The 12501-nt window shown below is 46.9% G+C and overlaps 1 protein-coding gene across 1 annotated transcript in view; it reads left to right on the top strand.

Moving 5' to 3' along the window:
• The first annotated feature begins 2489 nt into the window (after nucleotides 1-2489).
• The window catches only part of pros1 (protein S), a 35069-nt gene continuing 25057 nt past the window's right edge, over nucleotides 2490-12501 (top strand). The window contains exons 1-3 of the mRNA XM_036972369.1: nucleotides 2490-2697; nucleotides 5514-5671; nucleotides 9724-9748. Coding sequence (XP_036828264.1) covers nucleotides 2616-2697; nucleotides 5514-5671; nucleotides 9724-9748 — 265 coding nt within the window. The 5' untranslated portion in view covers nucleotides 2490-2615. The remainder of the gene's footprint in view (nucleotides 2698-5513; nucleotides 5672-9723; nucleotides 9749-12501) is intronic.

Genomic DNA, 12501 nt, shown 5'->3' with positions numbered 1-12501 from the left:
ATCAAACATCTGAAACCTCTTCATACAGGATCTAAACATCTGAAACCTCTTCATACGGTATCTAAACATCTGAAACCCTTCCTCTTCATACAGTATCTAAACATCTGAAACCTCTTCATACAGTATCTAAACATCTAAACACCTGAAACCATCCCCCCTCTAGTCAGGGGTTTAAATACTGTCTCTGCAGTCTACCAGGGTCTCTAGTCAGGGGTATAAATACTGTCTCTGTTCCTCTACAGTCTACCAGGGTCTCTAGTCAGGGTATAAATACTGTCTCTGTTCTTCTGCAGTCTACCAGGGTCTCTAGTCAGGGGTTTAAATACGGTCTCTGTTCCTCTGCAGTCTACCAGGGTCTCTAGTCAGGGGTTTAAATACGGTCTCTGTTCCTCTGCAGTCTACCAGGGTCTCTAGTCAGGGTTTAAATACGGTCTCTGTTCCTCTGCAGTCTACCAGTGTCTCTAGTCAGGGGTTTAAATACAGTCTCTGTTCCTCTGCAGTCTACCAGGGTCTCTAGTCAGGGGTTTAAATACTGTCTCTGTTCCTCTGCAGTCTACCAGGGTCTCTAGTCAGGGGTATAAATACTGTCTCTGTTCCTCTGCAGTCTACCAGGGTCTCTAGTCAGGGGTTTAAATACTGTCGCTGTTCCTCTGTTCCTCTGCAGTCTACCAGGGTCTCTAGTCAGGGGTTTAAATACGGTCTCTGTTCCTCTGCAGTCTACCAGGGTCTCTGGTCAGGGTTTAAATACGGTCTCTGTTCCTCTACAATCTACCAGGGTCTCTAGTCAGGGGTTTAAATACTGTCTCTGTTCCTCTGCAGTCTACCAGGGTCTCTAGTCAGGGGTTTAAATACGGTCTCTGTTCCTCTACAGTCTACCAGGGTCTCTAGTCAGGGGTTTAAATACTGTCTCTGTTCCTCTGCAGACTACCAGGGCCTCTGGTCAGGGGTTTAAATACGGTCTCTATTCCTCTACAGTCTACCAGGGCCTCTGGTCAGGAATTTAAATACTGTCTCTGTTTATCTACAATATTCCAGGGCCACTAGTCAAGGGTTCAAATACTGTCCTCAACTCAAAGTCCCAGCACAGCAAAACAGGGCAGGCAGCACAGTGTATGTTTGTAGAGCAGAGAGTAACAGCGCTCCCTCTGTCACCTCCACCCCGTAACACCAGTGTGTCGTGAACAACATTTGCGAGGTCAACAACAGTGGAATGGTCGGTTCACCTTCAAAATAAAAGTCCCCCACTGAAACAGATGGAAACGGATCCTATTTTTGGAATCGTTCCACACTTGTACTAGATAATGCTAAACACGGTTGGAATGTTGTTATAGAAATTCAACAAAAGACAATAGTTTTACATTTTTTTGTTGAAATTGCAATGTGGACGTATAGTCTAAACAGAATTTAAATGGATACCCCCCCCTTGGGCACAGATGTCAATTCAACGCTTAATCCACGTTGGTTCAACGTCATTTCATTGAAATTATGTTGAAACAACGTTGACTCAACCAGTGTGTGCCCAGTTGGTAGTATTGCAATGTAGAGCCTTATCTATGGATCGTGGGTCCATTAAATGGGGTATGAGCCTAATCACTGACACTCACAGAACACAACTGGGGAGACTAGTCACATGTGACAGTGTAACTTTAGATCGTCCCCTCGCCCATACCCGGGCGCGAACCAGGGACCCTCTGCACACATCAACAACAGTCACCCACGAAGCATCGTTACCCATCGTTCCACAAAAGCCGCGGCCCTTGCAGAGCAAGGGGAACTACTACTTCAAGGTCTCAGAGAAAGTGACGTCACCGATTGAAACGCTATTTAGCGCGCACCACCGCTATCTAGCTAGCCGTTTCACATCCGTTACACCAGCACCACCGCTAACTAGCTAGCCGTTTCACATCTGTTACACCAGCACCACCGCTATCTAGCTAGCCGTTTCACATCCGTTACACCAGCACCACCGCTAACTAGCTAGCCGTTTCACATCCGTTACACCAGCACCACCGCTAACTAGCTAGCCGTTTCACATCCGTTACACCAGCACCACCGCTAACTAGCTAGCCGTTTCACATCGGTTACACACTCATATTACTATCGTAGCTCTTAAAGACAAACAGTTGTGTTCTGTGAGTTTTTCTGGGTATCTGTACTTGACTTGACTATTTACATTTTTGACTACATTTACTTTTACTGAATTACATTCCTAAAGAAAATAATGTTGTTGTTTTTTTTAAACTGCATACATTTTTCCTGACATGCACAAGTACTGGTTTCATTTTGAATGTTTAACAGGACAGGAAAACGGTCCAATTTATGCACTTATCAAGAGAACATGGACTCAAACGGATCTGTACAGACCCAGTGCACTACTTTTGGGAAGATATATATTTGTGTTTTATTTTGAAGGCTTAACGCCGATTCCACTTTTGTTGCTCATGTTAATGTTGTTCACGACACACACGTCTCCCTCCTCTCCTCTCTCCGCTCCCGGTCCAGTCCCAGCTCCCTCTCCAGTCCCAGCTCCTTCTCCACTGAACAGGCGAAAACATTTTCGGGAAGATTAAAGTTTTTGTCGCGGACCTGAGCTGTTCCGAGGATCGGTTTTTACTATGTGGAGAAATAAACCTAGTTTATTAGGAGAATCGGTGGCTTGTTTCATCTTTCTGATGGCGCTTTGCGATGCTCATCGATGTAAGTGAAACGTTATTTTACTTTATGTTGGATAACGGAAAAATTGACTTATGTGGAAAGTAAAAGTACAACTTTGGTGGTTGTTTTACGCTTTTACACAAGATCAGGGGGTGTATGTTTGGTGTTTTTCTTTTCCCAAAGAATTAACGGTAAATTCCATACTAAAATACAATTTATATCCGTCAAAGCCAAATAATTAATGGTAACTTGTTACTAAAAGACTAATTTAATGCGTCGAAGCCAACGCTACTTTCCACAGCATGTTATAAAGTCTGAAACATGTTTTGAGCTGCGTATGTCGACAAAGAGGCAACAGGTGATCGGATGTTTTTACACTGTTCCTGCGGTCCTGGAAGATGAGTGACACCTCCTAGATGATTTATGTTTTTTTTTTTTTTAAACAAAATTGCTTTAAATAATTTAAATAAGACCACGTGTTGAGGGGGGGGGGGGGGGGTAATACCCTGCTAGAACAAGAACAAAGACCTGTTGAAATGGGACTGTTAACTAATCCGTTTAATCTACAGTTTGATCCAAATGATTCATCCATCAAAACCTGTGTCAAATATCAATATAGATTCCTATGTGGTCACATACACCATTCACACGAAACCCCATTACCACCCTCCCGCTGTCATCACATTGTAATAACGGTGTAATAAAACACGTGTTGTGTGAGTGGAACGGACGTCATCGGGACTTCGTAACTTCTTGCGTTGTGTTTTAAAAAAAAAAGAAAGGACAGGTCCCAGCCATCGACCACACAGTTGATTTGGTGTTTATTCTGACTATAGACAGAAGGAAACACATTTAGATGTGCAGGAATCAACCAGTATGTTGACGGCCGAACATTCGTGATTCCTCCGCTTGCATGTCAATATCAGTATTAAGCAGGGAGCTAATGTGACCATTGTAATTAGAGCATGCTAGCTAGCTAACTCACTCTTACAGCAATAACATTAAATACAAAGTACATCCCAGGAAGCCCCCTCAATATCTAACAGGTACTATACATGTACTGTATACATCTGGACATGTACCTAGTGAACTCCTACACATTGTACATCTGAAAATAGAATACAGTGTTTCAGAACGTGACCTAATGCTAGTGTAATCCATGTGAAACGGCTAGCTAGTTAGCGGTGGTGCGCGCTAATAGCGTTTCAATCGGTGACGTCACTCGTTCTGAGACCCTGAAGTAGTTGTTCCCTTTGCTCTGGAGCGATGGGGTGACGATGCTTCGAGGGTGGCTGTTGTCGATGTGTTCCTGGTACGAGCCCAGGTAGGGGCGAGGAGAGGGACGGAAGCTATACTGTTACACTGGCAGGTTAATATCAGACTGGGAGGAGTTTGTTTTGTGATCTCCCCCTATCTGCAAGTGTCGCCGATATCATGACACCTAATTGATATGTAAATTCAACCAACCTGACACGCCTGCTCCCGCTCTCCGTCTCTGGCGCTCGAGGGCGCCAGGCTGCCCATCATTACAGACACCTGCCACCATCATTACGCGTATCTGCCCTCATTGGACTACCCTGGCCTCCTTCATTTTGTTGATTGCCCCTTCTATATCTGTCTGTTCCTCAGTTTGTTCCTCGTGTCAGCATTATCGTCGTTGTGTTTATATCCCTTGTCCAGACGCGGTCCTTGTTTGTTTCCTGTCCGTTGTTTATTAACTGTTAACTCCCCTTGTTTATTAACTGTTAACTCTCCTTGTTTATTAACTGTTAACTCCCCTTGTTTATTAACTGTTAACTTCCCTTGTTTATTAACTGGTTTATTAACTGTTAACTCTCCTTGTTTATTAACTGTTAACTCCCCTTGTTTATTAACTGTTAACTCTCCTTGTTTATTAACTGTTAACTCCCCTTGTTTATGTTTATTAACTGTTAACTCTCCTTGTTTATGTTTATTAACTGTTAACTCCCCTTGTTTATTAACTGTTAACTCTCCTTGTTTATTAACTGTTAACTCCCCTTGTTTATTAACTGTTAACTCTCCTTGTTTATAAACTGTTAACTCTCCTTGTTTATTAACTGTTAACTCCCCTTGTTTATTAACTGTTAACTCTCCTTGTTTATTAACTGTTAACTCCCCTTGTTTATGTTTATTAACTGTTAACTCTCCTTGTTTATGTTTATTAACTGTTAACTCCCCTTGTTTATTAACTGTTAACTCCCCTTGTTTATTAACTGTTAACTCTCCTTGTTTATTAACTGTTAACTCCCCTTGTTTATTAACTGTTAACTCCCCTTGTTTATTAACTGTTAACTCTCCTTGTTTATTAACTGTTAACTCCCCTTGTTTATGTTTATTAACTGTTAACTCTCCTTGTTTATGTGTATTAACTGTTAACTCCCCTTGTTTATTAACTGTTAACTCTCCTTGTTTATTAATTGTTAACTCCCCTTGTTTATTAACTGTTAACTCTCCTTGTTTATTAACTGTTAACTCTCCTTGTTTATTAACTGTTAACTCTCCTTGTTTATTAACTGTTAACTCCCCTTGTTTATGTTTATTAACTGTTAACTCTCCTTGTTTATGTGTATTAACTGTTAACTCCCCTTGTTTATTAACTGTTAACTCTCCTTGTTTATTAACTGTTAACTCCCCTTGTTTATTAACTGCTGTTAACTCTCCTTGTTTATTAACTGTTAACTCTCCTTGTTTATTAACTGTTAACTCCCTGTACTTGTATCCTTGTCTCTCAGCGTCCGTCCTTACACAACCAATAGAAACGCATAAAACATTGAATACATATTTCTGGAGTTGCAAGTGAAAATATAACCAACCCAGTTACACGTGTGTGTCTCCAGTCCTAACTCAGAACAGGGCCTCCCAGTTTCTGTCTCGGCACCGCAGGGCCAACTCCATGTTTGAGGAGAGTAAGAAAGGTAACCTGGAGAGAGAATGTATCGAGGAGCTGTGCAACAAGGAGGAGGCAAGGGAGATCTTTGAGAACTACCCGGAGACGGTGAGTGGCTCCTGAGGGCCCCTGGCACACTACTTACTAGATGGTCATGTCAGGAGGGACCTGGGGAGAGAGAGAGGATAGTCACTAGATAGTCATGTCAGGAGGGACCTGGGGAGAGAGAGAGGATAGTCACTAGATGGTCATGTCAGGAGAGACCGAGGGAGAGGGTAGTCACTAGATGGTCATGTCAGGAGGGACCTGGGGACATCGACTAGTGTTGACGTAGCTGAGTGGGATGGAGCGGGACATCGACTAGTGTTGACGTAGCTGAGTGGGATGGAGCGGGGCATTGACTAGTGTTGACATAGCTGAGTGGGATGGAGCGGGACGTTGACTAGTGTTGACGTAGCTGAGTGGGATGGAGCGGGACGTTGACTAGTGTTGACGTAGCTGAGTGGGATGGAGCGGGACGTTGACTAGTGTTGACGTAGCTGAGTGGGATGGAGCGGGACGTTGACTAGTGTTGACGTAGCTGAGTGGGATGGAGCAGGACGTTGACTAGTGTTGACGTAGCTGAGTGGGATGGACTAGTGTTGACGTAGCTGAGTGGGATGGAGCGGGACGTTGACTAGTGTTGACGTAGCTGAGTGGGATGGAGCTGGACGTTGACTAGTGTTGACGTAGCTGAGTGGGATGGAGCGGGACGTCGACTAGTGTTGACGTAGCTGAGTGGGATGGAGCGGGACGTTGACTAGTGTTGACGTAGCTGAGTGGGATGGAGCGGGACGTCGACTAGTGTTGACGTAGCTGAGTGGGATGGAGCGGGGCGTTGACTAGTGTTGACGTAGCTGAGTGGGATGGAGCGGGGCGTTGACTAGTGTTGACGTAGCTGAGTGGGATGGAGCGGGGCGTTGACTAGTGTTGACGTAGCTGAGTGGGATGGAGCGGGGCGTTGACTAGTGTTGACGTAGCTGAGTGGGATGGAGCGGGACGTCGACTAGTGTTGACGTAGCTGAGTGGGATGGAGCGGGACGTCGACTAGTGTTGACGTAGCTGAGTGGGATGGAGCGGGACGTTGACTAGTGTTAACGTAGCTGAGTGGGATGGAGCGGGGCGTTGACTAGTATTTAACGTAGCTGAGTGGGATAGAGCGGGACGTTGACTAGTGTTGACGTAGCTGAGTGGGATAGAGCGGGACGTTGACTAGTATTTAACGTAGCTGAGTGGGATAGAGCGGGACGTTGACTAGTGTTGACGTAGCTGAGTGGGATAGAGCGGGACGTTGACTAGTATTTAACGTAGCTGAGTGGGATGGAGCGGGACGTTGACTAGTGTTGACGTAGCTGAGTGGGATAGAGCGGGACGTTGACTAGTATTTAACGTAGCTGAGTGGGATAGAGCGGGACGTTGACTGGTGTTGACGTAGCTGAGTGGGATAGAGCGGGACGTTGACTAGTGTTGATGTAGCTGAGTGGGATGGAGCGGGGCGTTGACTAGTGTTGACGTAGCTGAGTGGGATGGAGCGGGGCGTTGACTAGTATTTAACGTAGCTGAGTGGGATAGAGCGGGACGTTGACTAGTGTTGACGTAGCTGAGTGGGATAGAGCGGGACGTTGACTAGTGTTGACGTAGCTGAGTGGGATGGAGCGGGACGTTGACTAGTGTTAACGTAGCTGAGTGGGATGGAGCGGGGCGTTGACTAGTGTTGACGTAGCTGAGTGGGATGGAGCGGGACGTTGACTAGTGTTGACGTAGCTGAGTGGGATGGAGCGGCACGTTGACTAGTGTTGACGTAGCTGAGTGGGATGGAGCGGGACGTTGACTGGTGTTGACGTAGCTGAGTGGGATGGAGCGGGACGTTGACTAGTGTTGACGTAGCTGAGTGGGATGGAGCGGGACATTGACTAGTGTTGACGTAGCTGAGTGGGATGGAGCGGGACGTCGACTAGTGTTGACGTAGCTGAGTGGGATGGAGCGGGACGTTGACTAGTGTTGACGTAGCTGAGTGGGATAGAGCGGGGCGTTGACTAGTGTTGACTTAGCTGAGTAGGATGGAGCGGGACGTCGACTAGTGTTGACGTAGCTGAGTGGGATGGAGCGGGACGTTGACTAGTGTTGACGTAGCTGAGTGGGATGGAGCGGGACGTTGACTAGTGTTGACGTAGCTGAGTGGGATGGAGCGGGGCGTTGACTAGTGTTGACGTAGCTGAGTGGGATGGAGCGGGGCGTTGACTAGTGTTGACGTAGCTGAGTGGGATGGAGCGGGGCGTTGACTAGTGTTGACGTAGCTGAGTGGGATGGAGCGGGACGTCGACTAGTGTTGACGTAGCTGAGTGGGATGGAGCGGGACGTCGACTAGTGTTGACGTAGCTGAGTGGGATGGAGCGGGACGTCGACTAGTGTTGACGTAGCTGAGTGGGATGGAGCGGGACGTCGACTAGTGTTGACGTAGCTGAGTGGGATGGAGCGGGACGTCGACTAGTGTTGACGTAGCTGAGTGGGATGGAGCGGGACGTCGACTAGTGTTGACGTAGCTGAGTGGGATGGAGCGGGACGTCGACTAGTGTTGACGTAGCTGAGTGGGATGGAGCGGGACGTCGACTAGTGTTGACGTAGCTGAGTGGGATGGAGCGGGACGTTGACTAGTGTTGACGTAGCTGAGTGGGATGGAGCGGGGCGTTGACTAGTGTTGACGTAGCTGAGTGGGATGGAGCGGGACGTTGACTAGTGTTGACGTAGCTGAGTGGGATGGAGCGGGACGTCGACTAGTGTTGACGTAGCTGAGTGGGATGGAGCGGGACGTCGACTAGTGTTGACGTAGCTGAGTGGGATGGAGCGGGACGTCGACTAGTGTTGACGTAGCTGAGTGGGATGGAGCTGGACGTTGACTAGTGTTGACGTAGCTGAGTGGGATGGAGCGGGGCGTTGACTAGTGTTGACGTAGCTGAGTGGGATGGAGCGGGACGTTGACTAGTGTTGACGTAGCTGAGTGGGATGGAGCGGGACGTTGACTAGTGTTGACGTAGCTGAGTGGGATGGAGCGGGGCGTTGACTAGTGCTGACGTAGCTGAGTGGGATGGAGCGGGACGTTGACTAGTGTTGACGTAGCTGAGTGGGATGGAGCGGGACGTCGACTAGTGTTGACGTAGCTGAGTGGGATGGAGCGGGACGTCGACTAGTGTTGACGTAGCTGAGTGGGATGGAGCGGGACGTTGACTAGTGTTGACGTAGCTGAGTGGGATGGAGCGGGACGTTGACTAGTGTTGACGTAGCTGAGTAGGATGGAGCGGGACGTTGACTAGTGTTGACGTAGCTGAGTAGGATGGAGCGGGACGTCGACTAGTGTTGACGTAGCTGAGTGGGATAGAGCGGGACGTTGACTAGTGTTGACGTAGCTGAGTGGGATGGAGCGGGACGTTGACTAGTGTTGACGTAGCTGAGTGGGATGGAGCGGGACGTTGACTAGTGTTGACGTAGCTGAGTGGGATGGAGCGGGACATCGACTAGTGTTGACGTAGCTGAGTGGGATGGAGCGAGGCGTTGACTAGTGTTGACGTAGCTGAGTGGGATGGAGCGGGACGTTGACTAGTGTTGACGTCGCTGAGTGGGATGGAGCGGGGCGTTGACTAGTGTTGACGTAGCTGAGTGGGATGGAGCGGGACGTTGACTAGTGTTGACGTAGCTGAGTGGGATGGAGCGGGACGTTGACTAGTGTTGACGTAGCTGAGTGGGATGGAGCGGGACGTTGACTAGTGTTGATGTAGCTGAGTGGGATGGAGCGGGACGTTGACTAGTGTTGACGTAGCTGAGTGGGATGGAGCGGGACGTTGACTAGTGTTGACGTAGCTGAGTGGGATGGAGCGGGACGTTGACTAGTGTTGATGTAGCTGAGTGGGATGGAGCGGGACGTTGACTAGTGTTGACGTAGCTGAGTGGGATGGAGCGGGACGTTGACTAGTGTTGACGTAGCTGAGTGGGATGGAGCGGGACGTTGACTAGTGTTGACGTAGCTGAGTGGGATGGAGCGGGACGTTGACCTCAAGCTGTTGACTGGTTTAAGAACCCAGACGGACACGAGGCGTCTGCTAATAATGTCTCCTCTTTTTTTACAGGAACACTTCTATCCTCAATATGTCTGTAAGTTTCAACCCTTCTGCACTCTGTTGAAGTCCTGTTTTCAGCCCGTCCCTTTCAGCCAGTCCCTTTCAGCCCGTCCCTTTCAGCCAGTCCCTTTCAGCCAGTCCCATTCAGCCAGTCCCTTTCAGCCAGTCCCTTTCAGCCATGTCCCTTTCAGCCATGTCCCTTTCAGCCATGTCCCTTTCAACCAGTCCCTTTCAACCAGTCCCTTTCAGCCAGTCCCTTTCAACCAGTCCCTTTCAGCCAGTCCCTTTCAACCAGTCCCTTTCAGCCAGTCCCTTTCAACCAGTCCCTTTCAACCAGTCCCTTTCAGCCAGTCCCTTTCAGCCAGTCCCTTTCAGCCAGTCCCTTTCAACCATGTCCCTTTCAACCATGTCCCTTTCAACCATGTCCCTTTCAGCCAGTCCCTTTCAGCCAGTCCCTTTCAGCCAGTCCCTTCAAACCCAGACCACTCTGTTGAAGTCCTGTTTTCAGACATGTTTCCATTAACAACATCTAGCGATATAGAATCTAGCTGACCCTCAGCCACCCGTTCCTCAATGAGTTATCATGTGACTGATGTCAGCTAATATAACACCACTGTGTTGTCTGTCTGATGATATGACTGATGTCAGCTAATATAACCCCACTGTGTTGTCTGTCTGATGTCAGCTAATATAACCCCACTGTGTTGTCTGTCTGATGTCAGCTAATATAACCCCACTGTGTTGTTGTCTGATGATATGACTGATGCCAGCTAATATAACCCCACTGTGTTGTCTGTCTGATGATATGACTGATGTCAGCTAATATAACCCCACTGTGTTGTTGTCTGATGATATGACTGATGTCAGCTAATATAACCCCACTGTGTTGTCTGTCTGATGATATGACTGATGTCAGCTAATATAACCCCACTGTGTTGTTGTCTGTCTGACTGATGTCAGCTAATATAACCCCACTGTGTTGTTGTCTGTCTGACTGATGTCAGCTAATATAACCCCACTGTGTTGTCTGTCTGATGATATGACTGATGTCAGCTAATATAACCCCACTGTGTTGTTGTCTGATGATATGACTGATGCCAGCTAATATAACCCCACTGTGTTGTTGTCTGATGATATGACTGATGCCAGCTAATATAACCCCACTGTGTTGTCTGTCTGATGATATGACTGATGTCAGCTAATATAACCCCACTATGTTGTCTGTCTGATGTCAGCTAATATAACCCCACTGTGTTGTTGTCTGATGATATGACTGATGCCAGCTAATATAACCCCACTGTGTTGTCTGTCTGATGATATGACTGATGCCAGCTAATATAACCCCACTGTGTTGTTGTCTGATGTCAGCTAATATAACCCCACTGTGTTGTTGTCTGTCTGATGATATGACTGATGCCAGCTAATATAACCCCACTGTGTTGTTGTCTGATGCCAGCTAATATAACCCCACTGTGTTGTTGTCTGATGCCAGCTAATATAACCCCACTGTGTTGTCTGTCTGTCTGATGATATGACTGATGCCAGCTAATATAACCCCACTGTGTTGTTGTCTGATGATATGACTGATGTCAGCTAATATAACCCCACTGTGTTGTTGTCTGATGTCAGCTAATATAACCCCACTGTGTTGTTGTCTGTCTGTCTGATGTCAGCTAATATAACCCCACTGTGTTGTCTGTCTGTCTGATGTCAGCTAATATAACCCCACTGTGTTGTCTGTCTGATGATATGACTGATGTCAGCTAATATAACCCCACTGTGTTGTTGTCTGATGATATGACTGATGTCAGCTAATATAACCCCACTGTGTTGTTGTCTGATGATATGACTGATGTCAGCTAATATAACCCCACTGTGTTGTCTGTCTGTCTGATGATATGACTGATGTCAGCTAATATAACCCCACTGTGTTGTTGTCTGATGTCAGCTAATATAACCCCACTGTGTTGTTGTCTGTCTGATGATATGACTGATGTCAGCTAATATAACCCCACTGTGTTGTCTGTCTGTCTGATGTCAGCTAATATAACCCCACTGCGTTGTCTGTCTGATGTCAGCTAATATAACCCCACTGTGTTGTTGTCTGATGATATGACTGATGCCAGCTAATATAACCCCACTGTGTTGTCTGTCTGATGATATGACTGATGTCAGCTAATATAACCCCACTGTGTTGTTGTCTGATGATATGACTGATGCCAGCTAATATAACCCCACTGTGTTGTTGTCTGATGATATGACTGATGTCAGCTAATATAACCCCACTGTGTTGTCTGTCTGATGCCAGCTAATATAACCCCACTGTGTTGTTGTCTGATGATATGACTGATGCCAGCTAATATAACCCCACTGTGTTGTCTGACTGATGCCAGCTAATATAACCCCACTGTGTTGTCTGACTGATGTCAGCTAATATAACCCCACTGTGTTGTTGTCTGTCTGACTGATGTCAGCTAATATAACCCCACTGTGTTGTTGTCTGTCTGACTGATGTCAGCTAATATAACCCCACTGTGTTGTCTGTCTGATGTCAGCTAATATAACCCCACTGTGTTGTTGTCTGATGATATGACTGATGTCAGCTAATATAACCCCACTGTGTTGTCTGTCTGATGTCAGCTAATATAACCCCACTGTGTTGTTGTCTGATGATATGACTGATGCCAGCTAATATAACCCCACTGAGTTGTTGTCTGATGATATGACTGATGTCAGCTAATATAACCCCACTGTGTTGTCTGTCTGATGTCAGCTAATATAACCCCA

Source organism: Oncorhynchus mykiss, unplaced genomic scaffold (genome assembly GCF_013265735.2).
Source record: "Oncorhynchus mykiss isolate Arlee unplaced genomic scaffold, USDA_OmykA_1.1 un_scaffold_144, whole genome shotgun sequence".
NCBI lineage: Eukaryota > Metazoa > Chordata > Actinopteri > Salmoniformes > Salmonidae > Oncorhynchus > Oncorhynchus mykiss.
Note: the sequence above shows the minus strand (reverse complement) of the source record. Positions and strands in the feature narration are given on the sequence as shown.